This window comes from Talpa europaea (genome assembly GCF_964194135.1).
Source record: "Talpa europaea genome assembly, chromosome: 11".
NCBI lineage: Eukaryota > Metazoa > Chordata > Mammalia > Eulipotyphla > Talpidae > Talpa > Talpa europaea.
The window spans coordinates 70,490,210-70,503,179 of NC_140078.1; the positions used below are offsets into that span (position 1 = coordinate 70,490,210).

The following is a 12,970-nucleotide window of genomic DNA, read 5'->3' on the forward strand; positions in this document are numbered from 1 at the left end:
GGAAAAAAAGGCCCAAGAGCAGTTGTAGGACCCAGGCTTCCGAGGGCCGGGAGAGTAAGGGGGGCGGAGGGCTGGGCTGGGCCCGGCTTCCCACACCGCCCCGCCCACGGCTCCGCCCGCAACCCCGGCGCGCGGGTCCCGCCCGGCGCCCGCTGGCTGACTTTGCGCTATGCGCGGACTTGGAGCGGCTGCTGGATGGGCAGGTGAGGGCGGCAGGTGAGGCGGACATTCCATTCCCTGCCAGTGTGTGTCTGCCGGTGCCAGGTGCGCGGACCTGAGCGGAGGGGGCGGGGGGAGGGGAGGGCGCCGTCCCAAGAGCTTTGGGCGGGGATCAGCTGACCCCGCACTCTCAGGACCCGCGCTGGCCCCAGCCCAGACCCCAAGTGCGCTCTCAAACAGGACCCGGCCTGCTGGAATTTTCGCCGGGCCCCAGCTCTACCTCGATGAGGCTGCTCCTGCCGCCGTCGCAGCACTCCCTTTTGCTGCTTCTGCTGCTACGGGCGGTGCCGGTGGTGGGCGGGCCCTGGCAGTGCCTACGCACCCCACATACAGCTTCCCGCGACTTTGATGTGAAGTACGAGGTGCCCAGCTTCTCAGTGGAGGGTCCGGTTCAGGCCGTGGCAGCCTATGATGGCGACGGGGAAGAGAGGGCCGTGTTCGTGGGCACACGCAACCGCCTGTATGTGCTTGGGCCTGACCTACAACTGATTGAGAGCCTGGTCACTGGCCCTGCTGGGGACCCTGCCTGCCAGACGTGCGCAGCCTGTGGCCCGGGCCTGAATGGGCCACCTGGTGACACAGATGTGCAGGTGCTGGTGTTGGAGCCCGCGCTGCCTGCACTGGTCAGCTGCGGCTCGAGTCTGCACGGCCGCTGCTTCCTTCATGAGCTGGAGTTCGACCAGACATCCCTCAGCCTGATACCTCCAGTTTGCCTCTTCTCAGTGGACCACAACCGACCGGAGGACTGCCCTGACTGTGTGGCCAGCCCTCTGGGCACTGTTGTGACTGTGGTTGAACAGGGCCATGCCTCCTACTTCTACGTGGCATCCTCACTGGATGCGAAGGTGGCCGCTAGCTTCAGCCCACGCTCGGTGTCCATCAAGCGCCTCAAGGCCGATGCTTCAGGATTTGAACCAGTCTTTGCGGGACTGTCGGTGCTGCCCACGTTCCTCTCCTCTTACCATATCGAATACGTATACACTTTCCGCTCTGGAGCCTTCGTCTATTTCCTGACTGTGCAGCCAGCCAGCGAGTCCCCCGCTCTTGGAGTTTTACACACACGTGTGGCACGGCTCAGCGCCGCAGAGACCGAACTGGACCACTACCGAGAGCTAGTCCTCGACTGCAGTTTTGCGCCCAAACGCCGCAGGCGCGGGCTTCCTGAGGGCGTGCAGTCCTACCCGGTGCTGAGGGCTGCCCACACGGCTCCTGTGGGCAGCCGACTAGCCGCTGAGCTGAGCATCAGAGAGGGCCAGGAAGTGCTATTCGGGGTCTTCGTGACTAGCAAAGGCAGCGACCAGGGTGTGGGTCCCAGGTCTGTCGTCTGTGCCTTTCCTGTCGACCAAGTGGACAACCTCATCGAGCAGGGCGTTGAGCGCTGTTGTGAGCCTCCGGTCCCGCAAGGTCTCCCCCGAGGCCTCAACTTCTTCCAGTTGCCCAGTTTTTGCCCCAACCCGGTGAGCAGAAAAAAGGTTCCCTCACCTGTGAGTGGTGTGTGCAGGGCTGAATCTAGGCTGCTTCGCTGCCACCACTGAGAGGGCTTGGGAGGGGGAGGCCAGGCATGCAGAAGTGTTCTCTTCTAGCTAATTCCTTTCTGCTGGGAGTGGTTAAGGGAATCAGTCAAAGGCCACACTGGAGGCTCTCTCCTAGCCAGGTTCACCCCTTTTTTGCCCCATTTTGCTCTTTCTCTCCCTCATTAATCATGGCTGCTGATATTTTAGATAGTTTCCCTGTTCATATGAGGACTGGATTACCTGTCTCTCTGCCAGACATACTGCCAAACTTTGAGTAGATAGGGCATATTCTCCTGCTTGCCCACCACATGTATCCTCAGGGACACATAGCCCGCGCCCCCCCCATGCACACATGCACACACATGCAGAGGCTGATGTTCACAGATTCACATGGACTCACAGCTGCTCACCAACAGTTTCACTTTCCTATGGAACACTTGTTTTGCTTTGCTTTCCAAGGAGGGTGGGGCAGGAGTTGCTAGAGGACCCCCCTAATTCCCCCTCTCCTAGTTCAAGAGGGCCTCCTGGGCCTTGAAGTTTGGGAGACTTATTGGGGCGCCTGCATGACTTGAGTTTCACTGACATGCTTATCTGTGGTTGTTCTCTGTGGGATGATTGGGGGAGGATCCAGGATACGGTGGGAAAGCAGCTTGCCTCTAGTAAATTCCAGAGGACTCACCCAGTCTTGTGCAAGCAACTATAAACATCTGGGGATGAGTAAAGGCCTAGGAGGGGCTGATTGAAATTGGATCATCATGCAGGAGCCCTAGACTTTCTCTCACCATATTTGGAGTCCTGCCCTAGTCCTTCTCACCTCAGGTAGGAGGCCATCTAGCCCACACTAAATTGGGGGTTCCTTCCAGCGGACCCTACCCAGGTTTACTCCGCCGTGGTGTCAGGCAACCAGAGCAGAGACAAACAGGGCATTTCTTAAAATGTTTCCCTGAGGACAAAACCAAAACTAATTTCTACAAGTCATTGAAACAGTATCACCCCAGATTACAGGAGATTAAACCAAAGAAGTGAGGCAAACAACACTAGATGAGTGGCCTTCCAGTGAGCTGACCCACAGTCACTGCTCTCAGTGTCACTGCTGTGACATTCTCCACTGACTCCTTTCTATTTCCTATTGATGACCCAGTGATGGGAAAACCTATACACTGGGAGGTGGGGATCTTCAGCCTGCCTCCGTCAGTTGACTCCATCTGGGTTGAGAAGATCTTAGGGGTGGGAGTCTCTTGTCAGGTCCTGGACTGCCTTGCCTGCCCCTCTCTCCATCCCTCTGGGAAGCCAGAGCCTCTCCTTGACTTGGCTAGTGGTCAGTAGGTCAGTAGACAGGGTGAGTTGGCAATGTCAGACACCAGAAGGACTAATCTCAAACCTTGCCTGGGCTGGCAGGCCCCCTGGAAAGTGTTTATCCAGTAACTGGGAGTGCAGCAGTTACTGGATAAAAGCTTGCATGCAGTGTTTATCCAGTAACTGGGAGTGCAGCCTCCAGAGAAACACCCATTGTGTGCTCAATGTGGCTGACCTCAGGAAGTCTGAAAGGCTCAGAATTGATACCTGTCCTCCATGCGGTCAGGTTGGGTTCTAGTCTGGAAAAGTCACCCTCCTCACAGAACATTAGACACTTAAGTGTCCAGGGAGCTGTAGAGCTAGAGGTCTTTAAATAAGCCTGGAAACCCAGAGCTAAGGCCTGAGAGCCAAGGGCAAGCAGGCAGGGGTGTGGCCCTGGCTGGGGTAGGGCCTTTTTTCTACCCCACAGCCCCACCTGTCCCTGAGTCATGCAGAATATACCTGGCTGGCTTCCTGCTAGAGCCAGGCCCCTTATCTGTCTTAAATGGGGATAGAGTTCCCACCTGCCCAGGCTACAGATAGAGAATGTATGGCATTTCTGGGCCCAGTTCTGAACACGCTTTTGCCCCCAGGGCTCCTGATCAGCTCCAAGTTCTCAGGACTGGGTTATACATAGTTGATCTGATAGGAGACCTTGGAGACTACAGTCTTGAGGACTGGCAAGAGATGGTCCCTAGCAACTTGGGTTACTGAGCCCTGCCTGCACTTTGTACTCAGCATCAATACCTTGCCTGCAAAACCTGGTTTACTGGTTTCCCAGAAGTTTCTGCAGCCCCAAAACACCCTCTTGTTAAGAGCAGTGGTCAGTTAGTAGTCAGGTCTTGGTTTACTTCTTGTGTGCCCTAATGGAAGTACAGGTAGCAGCAGGGAGACCTTTGGAGTCTCAAGGATATTACCAACCCTGGGCCGGCCAATTAAACTTCAAAGTTCAGCCCCTTATTCTGGTGGGGAAACTGAAGCCCAAAGCATTTGCTAAAGTGCAGGGCAGGACAGCAGGGGGCGAGAGAGGACTCTCATTAGGAACTCCTCCCTCCAATCTGGATCCTCTCCCCAGGGGCTATAAGGATTTAAACAAGTGACCAAACCTCTCTCATGTAAAGTGGGGGTGGTGAGGACACCCATGCTGCAGGGTGTTTGTGATAACAGAATGGGGTTGGGTCTATAAGACTTTAAGCTTATTTTCAAAATGGGAATCTCAGAGCAGGGCATGAAGTAAGGGAGCCGACTTTCCAGTCTAGGCTTTCTTCCTTGGCCTTGTTACCTCTAAAAGCCCTGTGAGAGGGGTGATTGGCAGGACAGAGGCCATCTCTAGACAGGCCAGGTGAGGGGTGCAGTTTGGGCTGCTGTGGTCACTAACAGAGGCCCCAAGGGGTCAGTGTGTGGGGATGAGCTCTGACTCCTTCCCTGACCCTCCCCAGCCTGGCCTGGTAGCCCCCAGCCCCAACACCAGCTGCCACCACTTCCCTCTGCTGGTCAGCAACATCTTCTCACGTGTGGACCTGTTTGACGGGCTGTTAGGATCAGTGCAGCTCACTGCACTGTATGTGACATGCCTGGACAACGTGACAGTAGCCCACATGGGCACAACTGATGGACGCATCCTACAGGTAAGTCCCTCATCTCCACTGTCCCTTGTGCTGGGATCCCCATCCCTATTCCACTCACAGCTGACCTATCCCAGGTGGAGTTGGCCAGGTCTCTCAACTACTTGCTGTATGTATCCAACTTCTCACTGGGCAGCCATAGGCACCCCGTGCAACGGGATGTCAGTCGCCTTAGAGACCACCTGCTCTTTGCCTCTGGAGACCAGGTAAGATGGGCAGGGGCAGGGCCTGGGGCCAGGGTTATGGGCACATGACCTCTCCATCCAATCCAGGGGGTATTGACACACAGGTCTCATCACCCTGGGGGACTAGAGGGTCTATGGGGCCTAGTTGCTCCTCCGGCCACCCCTGAACCATCTTATTGCCACTCCAAGGTATTCAAGGTACCTATCCGGGGTCCTGGCTGCCAGCACTTTCTTACCTGTGGGCGTTGCCTGCGGGCACAGCGTTTCATGGGTTGTGGCTGGTGTGGAGGCATGTGTGGCCAGCAGAAGGACTGTCCTGACTCCTGGCAACAGGACCATTGCCCACCTAAGATTACTGAGGTATGGATTGCCTGGCAGGGCACAGGTAAGGATGGGACAAGTTAGGCCTGGGTTGGGGGTCAGCAGGTCTTAATTGTGATCTTCCAAAAGGCCTAGGATGTCCTCAGTGTCTACAGGAGGCAGAGGTGGCAGAAGAGGTGGCACATGCAGAGGAGATGGAAGCAGAAAAGTGCTTGAATGAGGAGTAGCAAGTGGCCTAGAATGACTGAAGTGTGAGGCAGGCAAGGGGTGTGGCATGAAACTTTGGGGAAAGCAGATAGCTGAGAGCTCTGACCCACAGAGGACTCACTGCTCTCCTGCCCTCAGTTCTACCCTCACAGTGGACCTGTAAGGGGCAGCACAAGGTTAACCCTGTGTGGCTCCAACTTCCAACTGCACCTTGCTGGTCAGGCACCTGTGGGCACCATTCAGGTCACCGTGGGCCAAAGTCCCTGCCGGCTGCTACCCAGAACAACCCTCAGGTACATCTTGGTCCCTACCCTCCATATCCCTGACATGGGCAACCAAGCAGCCCCTGCCCTGTGAGAACTTGGCCTCTGCTTATTGAGGGCAAGGAGGCCTGGGTAGGCTGCAATGACTAACTGTTTTGTGCCTGGCGAGACCTGTCCCTTTGTAAGCTTGCATATGCCCTATCTGTCAATTGAGTCATGGACCTAGCAAGGTTAACCCCATCACGCCCTGCCTACCCTAGAGGAAGGCCTGGGTAGAGGTGATATCCTCAACTCAGAGGAGACCTGGGATGCAACCAGGCCTATGTGACCCCTGGCTGACCTTAGATTCCCCTGGTGCCCCAGGTCAGTGATCCGGAAGGACTCTGGAGAAGAGCTGGAGTGTGAACTAGAGCCCTCTGGCCTGCAGGCAGTTGGGCCTGCCAATGTTAGCCTCACCATAACCAACATGCCACCAGGCAATCACTTCCGAGTGGATGGCACCTCCATGCTGCAAGGCTTCTCTTTCTTGGTGAGGTCACCTTGCTTTGTTTGTATCCTTGGTCAGGGAAGGCATTACATTACAGGCAGGGAGGGACTTGGAATGGAGGACCTTCTACTCCAAACTAAGCCCCCTCCATGCCCTCTTAGGAGCCAGTGCTGACAGCAGTACAACCCCTCTTTGGCCCACGGGCAGGGGGCACCTGCCTCACTCTTGAAGGCCAAGGCTTATCTGCAGGCACCAATCGGACTGTGCTGGTCAATGGGACTGAGTGCCTGTTGAAGCAGTAAGTGCCAGCTGGATGGGGATGGAAGACCACCCTGAGGAACCCTCAAGTGGGACTTGGATCCCTATCAGGGCAGAGGGAGGAGGCTCAGTCACATTTGTCAGTGTAGGGAGCAAGTCCAGAAAGAAAGATCTGTTGCCCGCTCCAGCCCTGAAAGTGGTTTGGAGATGATCAGAGAGCCAATCAGAGTCCATTGGCTCCAATCAAGGTTGTGGGGAACCTGCTCACTCCCCACCTCCTTAGAGGCTTTTCCGGGACCACCCTCCCTACTCCCCATCTTCAGATATACTCAAGGAGCATGAGCAGGTGAGGGAGATGACCAGTGGAGAAATTGGCAGTGGAGAAACTGGGAGGGATTGGCAGACCCCTGAAGAGGTGGGCCTGGCCCTCATGTGAAAGGTAGCCCTAAGCCCAATTCCCTGTTCTTCAGGGTCAGAGAAGGGCAGCTTTTATGTACCACACCCCCCGGGGCCGCTACGGCCAGGGTCCCCATCCGCCTACAAGTGGGAGGTGTGGAGGTGCCTGGCTCCTGGACCTTCCACTACCAGGAAGACCCCATCATACTGGGTATCAGCCCCAACTGTGGCTACGCGTGAGTACCATTTCTTTGCCCGCGCTGGTTTCCAGAGCATGAGGGAGCCAGCCTCTGAGAGCACCCCAAGGCTACCACCCTGCTTTCCTTCACAGTGGCTCCCATGTTACCATCTATGGCCAGCATTTAACTTCAGCATCGCATCTGGTCCTGTCATTCCATGATGGGCTTAGGACCATGGAAAGCAGAGTAAGTGGGCACTGGCCAGGAGGGAGGAAGGCCAGACTGGTTCCTTAAATTCCAGCCCCCCCTCGCTGGACTGAGGAGACTGGCATGGCCATAATGGGACAACTGGCTAACCACTCTCATATGCTCCCCCCGCCCCACTGGCAGTGTGAGAGGCAGCTCCCGGAGCAGCATTGGTGCCGCCTACCTGAATCTGTGGTCCGAGCCCCCCAGGACTGGGTGACAGGGAACCTGAGTGCCTGGGGCGACGGAGCTGCTCGCTTCACCCTGCCGCACTTTCGCTTCCTGCCCCCACCCCATCCACCCAGCATAAACCTGGCTCCACTGAAGCCTGAGGAACATACCATTAAGTTTGAGGTAAGTGTAGGGGATGGGGCCAGGAACATTGCGGGGGGGGGGGGAGGTTAGGGCTGAAACCAGCCCAAAGGAGTAGGGGTCACCTGCCAGCCCTCATTACTGTCTCTGCAGTACATTGGGCTAGGCGCTGTGGCTGATTGTGTGGATATGAATGTGAGTGTGGGTGGTGAGATCTGCAAACATGAGCTTCGCGGGGACGTGGTCATCTGCCCTCTGCCCCACTCCCTGCAACTTGGCGAGGATGGCACCCCACTGCAGGTAGGGAGCTCAGCTGGTTCTCTATAGGAGGGATGGGTCAAGGGCCTGCAACCTGGACCTGAGCTGCCACTTGTCCCCAGGTCTGCGTGGATGGTGAGTGTCACATCCTGGGCAGGGTGGTACGGCCAGGTCTAGAGGGGATCCCTCAAAGGACCCTCATTGGTGTCCTGCTGGCCCTTCTCCTGCTTGTGGCAGTACTGGCCTCTGTGCTGTTCTTCAACTACAGGCGGAAGAAACAACCAGGTAAGCTCTCCACCCCCATTACCCCCAAACAGTGGCATTTGCAAGTCTATGTCCCCTCTGCCCAGGTTTTGGAGATCTGCCCACATCACCTAGGGTAGGGGTTGGGCTGGGAAGGGGTTGGAAAGGCTGGCCATCACTGGCTATCTTTCCACAGTTGGCTCTCTAAACCTGGATGAACTGATATCCCAGAGTGGGAACACTGGAACCATGCAGCTGGCTCTGCTGTCCTCAGGGTCTGACTACAGAAATGGCCTTGGTGAGATAGCGGAGGTGGGGCTGGGGCTGTACCCACTGCCCCACAAGCCCCTCACCCCTCCTCCTCCACAGCAGCCCCTGGTGTGGATTCCCCCACTCGGGTGCACAGAACGTCCTTCTCAGACAGCGGGACCGGGTCCTGTGTCCCACTGCTACGAACAAAATCCATCCAGCTTGGGGAACTGGACTCCGCGCTCCTGGCTGAGGTCAAGGATGTGCTGATTCCCTATGAGCAAGTGATCACCCACAGTGACCAAGTGATTGGCAAAGGTATGGGAGCCTGGCCTGGTGGGGGTCAGAGATGGAGTCCCAAGGTGGCAGGGTCTCAAGGGGACAATTGGGCAAGACTCTGTCGGGTGGCCTTCTCACCAACCTGTGTGACCTTTCTGAGCCTGCATTTGTTCATCTGTGAAGTAGGCATTGGCCCTGCCTTTGGTGTTTTGTTTTTTTTTCTAAGAATTATATTATTTATTTATGCATACAAGAACTGGGGTGTTATATATAGGCCAGAGGTGCAGGGGGTGAGAGGATTCACCAGAGACAGAGCAGGGAGCAGAACAGGCGGATCTACTGAAATATGCTGTTGAGGGGAGCTGTGGGCGAGTCAGGAGAGGTCTGCTGCGCGTGTGGGTTTTCTCCCTGGCTGTGGATCGAACTCATGACAAAGTGGCTGGCAATAGCCTGATAGCGCTCAGATTTCAACCCCTCCACCACCAGGGAGGCCCTTCAGTGGGTTCTGGTGCATGATGAGAGGACATGGAGGCTGCAAGTTCTGTCATCATGTGACGGGTGCTAGTTTTCAGTATCTGATTGGCCAGTTGGTGCTCAGAGGAATGATTACCATTGCAGGGTGTGGCACAAGCCCTGAGCACTGGGACCCGTTTCCCCATCTCCCCCTTACCAGGTCACTTTGGAGTTGTCTACCATGGAGAATACACAGATGAGGACCAGAATCAGGTCCACTGTGCCATCAAATCACTGAGTCGTAAGTCGGCAGAGGCTGGAAGGGTGCTTGTCCCTGCTGTGCTACTGCCTCCCTGAGTGGCCCCCAAGCAGGAGGCCTTTCTGTTCCATTTCCCCCTCTGCCCTTGTAAAGGGCTTCCCTGCCATGGGCCTGACTCAAGCCACTCCACAGGCATCACGGAGATGGAGGAGGTAGAGGCTTTCCTGCGCGAGGGGCTGCTCATGCGCGGTCTGCATCACCCAAATGTGCTGGCCCTCATTGGTATCATGCTGCCACCCGAAGGTCTGCCCCTTGTGCTGCTGCCCTATATGCGCCACGGAGACCTGCTCCGGTTCATCCGCTCACCCCAGCGGGTCAGTGCTCATCTGGCCCTGGATAAGAGGCTTGGGCAGCAGCTGGGGAGGGAGCTGCTGTGTCCTTGCTCACTGACCCACCTGTGTCCCCAGAACCCCACAGTGAAGGACCTCATCAGCTTTGGCCTGCAGGTAGCCCAAGGCATGGAGTACCTGGCAGAGCAGAAGTTCGTGCACAGAGACCTGGCTGCTCGGAACTGCATGTGAGAGACCAGAGCAGCTGGGTGAAGCAAGGGGGCAAGGTGCCAGGGTGGGCCTCAGGGAAGCACCTAAGCTCTGGTCCTTGCTGTGAAGCCCTGGGTGTAGTCTCTCTTCTCTGGGCCTCAGCTTTCCCCTTTGCCCAGTGCAGGCTTAGATTGGACATTATGGCTCTGAAACCATGTAGGGACCCAGGCTATCCTGGGTTCAGGGTCTTGTGGGGGCCAATCCTGAGTATGGTTCCCCTCTCCCAGGCTGGATGAGTCATTCACAGTCAAGGTGGCTGACTTCGGTCTGGCCCGCTACATCCTGGACAAGGAGTACTACAGTATTCGGCAGCACCACCATACACGCCTGCCTGTCAAGTGGATGGCTCTGGAGAGCCTACAGACCTACAGATTCACCACCAAGTCTGATGTGGTAAGACCCCACCTATCTCAGAGTCCACATGGCCTCAGTGTTCTGGACACTCAACCTTGTCCATTCAGCTCTGGATGATGATCTGAGCTGAGGAAATCCCCAAGCTGGGCAGCCCCCTAGCCCATTTGCCCATCTCTTGAGGAGAAAGAGGCTGGGAACTCATTCGCTCCTCACAGACAATTCAAGCCCTGCCCAGTCCCAACTCTGGGCCAGCTCAGGTGGCAGGAAGAGAGAGAGGGAAGATGCCAGTGATATGACACACTGTATGCCCCACCCCCATTTCCAGTGGGAGGGTGGAGGGCTGGGGGTGCTCACCTGTCCCCAAATTTAGTATGAGAATTGAGTCTTCTTCCTCCTCCCACAGTGGTCGTTCGGTGTGTTGCTATGGGAGCTTCTGACAAGGGGTGCCCCACCATACCCCCACATTGACCATTTTGACCTCACACAATTCTTGGTCCGCGGTCGGCGCCTACCTCAGCCTGAGTATTGCCCTGATTCTCTGTGAGTATGTGTGGGTGTTGATGGAGAGGGAGATGGGCCCCAGAGACAAGGAAGGGGCAAGAGAGTTCTTGCCTGGCTCACTGACTCATCTTCTGGTTGACCTGGAAAGAGACCCTCTCTGGACCTCAGTTTCCTCATCTGTGTACTGCTTCTGCCCCCATTCAGATGTAAGTGCTGAGAGGATATCGCAGTTGCCATGGTAACAGCATTCCCAACTCAGTCTCTGGGTTGAGGCCAGATTTGATTTGATTTCCCAGCACTCCTCTTCCCCCACCCCCGCCAAGGGGGACTGTTTTCCATCTTTTCCACTCACTTAACCTCAAGGAAAGGTTCTATTAGCTCCCACACTTGCCCCCTCCATGTCTCCAGATCAGATTTCTTTGTCACTGGATAGAGTTTCAGGCTCCCTGTTTTTGGAGGCATGGCGGCAGCTGTGTTGTCATCAGTGCCTGCTGGGTGGGTTTAGTGTCGAGGTTCAGTTTCATAAGTAGCACGCAGGCCTCAGCTACGTCAAGGTCTTTGTGGTTAGGACAGGAAGAACCAGGACACAGGTAAAGGTAGTTGAGGATTCCTGCCTCTGGCTGTGCTCCAAAAGGAGATGAGTAACCCTTCTTCACAGTCCTGCCTGCTTTGGGGTTGATCGTTATTATTCACTTCACTAATACATCTGGTTTGAAGTAAGGGAAATGAACTTAACAACTTATCTGCCTCCTGGTCAGGCTCTCTGGAGGAGGATCCGAGCTAGAGACATATATGCAGGGTGGTTATTGGTAGGTTAGGGGCTAGGGAGGCAGGGACAGGCAGGGGAAAAGTTGAGCTGTGATGCAGATGCCAGGGAGGCTACAGTCCATCTCGCGGGGACTGCTGCAGCTGGGATGGCCCTTCAGAGTTTTCCAAAATTGAGATCAAGGGAACAGATCTTTGTATCAGACGTTCACTTTGTATCAGTCACTGGTCACAGCTGTTCCTGAGGAGGGAGTGTGAGCTTGGGGGAGGCGGTTCTTTCCTGCCTAGGGTAATTTCTAGAGGGGGCGTCAGCGGAGAATCATCAACAGTCCCTGGGAGTGTGGCATACCATACCATCACTGTACTGGGACTATGGTATCGCTCTTCTCTGGGTCTCAGTTTCCTCATCTGTACAGTTGGGGTGATATCAGTACCACCCTTAGGAAGTATGAGAATTATGTGATTCCTAAGACACAGGGATAGATAGGGGGACCCACTAGGCAAATCCAGAGAAATTCTGCTTGGGAGCCCTGGAGCCACTGGTGTTGCCCCCCATGCCATCCTCTCAGGACTTTCAATCCCTATTTCAGTGGACCTGGGCTTCCTTCCTAGAAGATATGTGAAGGTAACCATGATAGCTTGTGGACTGGGCACTGAGCTACACACTTCACACGCATTCTTTTGCTTTATGCCCCAATAGTACCATGATCAGGAGAGGATCCATGGGCACAGAGAAGTTGCCCAAGATCACAATTGCAGATCATAGGGTGCAGGATTCCAGGCTCTTAACTCCTGATTCCACCTCTGCCAGGATGGGAAGGCAGGACTAGAACAGTAGTCACAACTATGAGGAGAGCTGCCCCTGTGTGGGTGATACCAGGCACTGGCCCTGCCACCTGTCTTTGCCCACATGTGACCTGCCAAGGGGTAGGTGACCCAGGAGATCTTGGTGGAGGTGCATCCTGCCCTGACACTCTTCTCTCTCCGCAGGTACAGAGTGATGCAGCGCTGCTGGGTGGAAGACCCAGCGGCACGGCCCACCTTTACAGTGCTAGCAGGGGAACTGGACCGTGTGGTGGCCAAACTGCGTGGGGATCACTACGTGCAGCTGCCCGTGACCTATGTGAACTTGGGGCCTGGGGCCTCAGATGCGGCAAACGTGACCCAAGAGCAATCACCATCTCCATCTCTGCGTAAAATCACAGAGCGGCCCCGACCCCTCTCAGAGCCACTTTTTCCCACGTGACCACAGCCCTGTCAGGTCCTGAGGGGCCAGAACTGCAAGCTGTCACAGGCTACCCACAAGCTGCTTCTGAGCCATACTAGGCCAGGAGGTGACACAACCTGGCCTCTGCCCTGCCCTGCCCTTAACCTTAACCTTCAGGGACAATAAGAAGAGAGCAGGGCACATTGGCCCCTCACTCCACAGAGAGAGCCCGTGAGGGTGACCCTTCATGCAGTGA

The 12,970-nt window shown here is 55.8% G+C and overlaps 1 protein-coding gene across 1 annotated transcript; it reads left to right on the forward strand.

Moving 5' to 3' along the window:
- Positions 1-367: 367 nt before the first annotated feature.
- Positions 368-12,753, forward strand: MST1R (macrophage stimulating 1 receptor; the record flags this gene model as incomplete). Its single annotated transcript, XM_084248384.1, has 20 exons — positions 368-1,676; positions 4,508-4,696; positions 4,771-4,899; positions 5,068-5,238; positions 5,545-5,699; positions 6,033-6,198; positions 6,318-6,454; positions 6,885-7,046; positions 7,142-7,235; positions 7,380-7,589; positions 7,701-7,847; positions 7,928-8,090; positions 8,245-8,346; positions 8,421-8,615; positions 9,250-9,330; positions 9,481-9,662; positions 9,756-9,865; positions 10,115-10,280; positions 10,645-10,781; positions 12,498-12,753. The coding sequence occupies exons 1-20, from the start codon at positions 444-446 to the stop codon at positions 12,751-12,753; spliced, it is 4,185 nt and encodes a 1,394-aa protein (XP_084104510.1). The 5' UTR covers positions 368-443.
- Between the last annotated feature and the right edge of the window lie 217 nt (positions 12,754-12,970).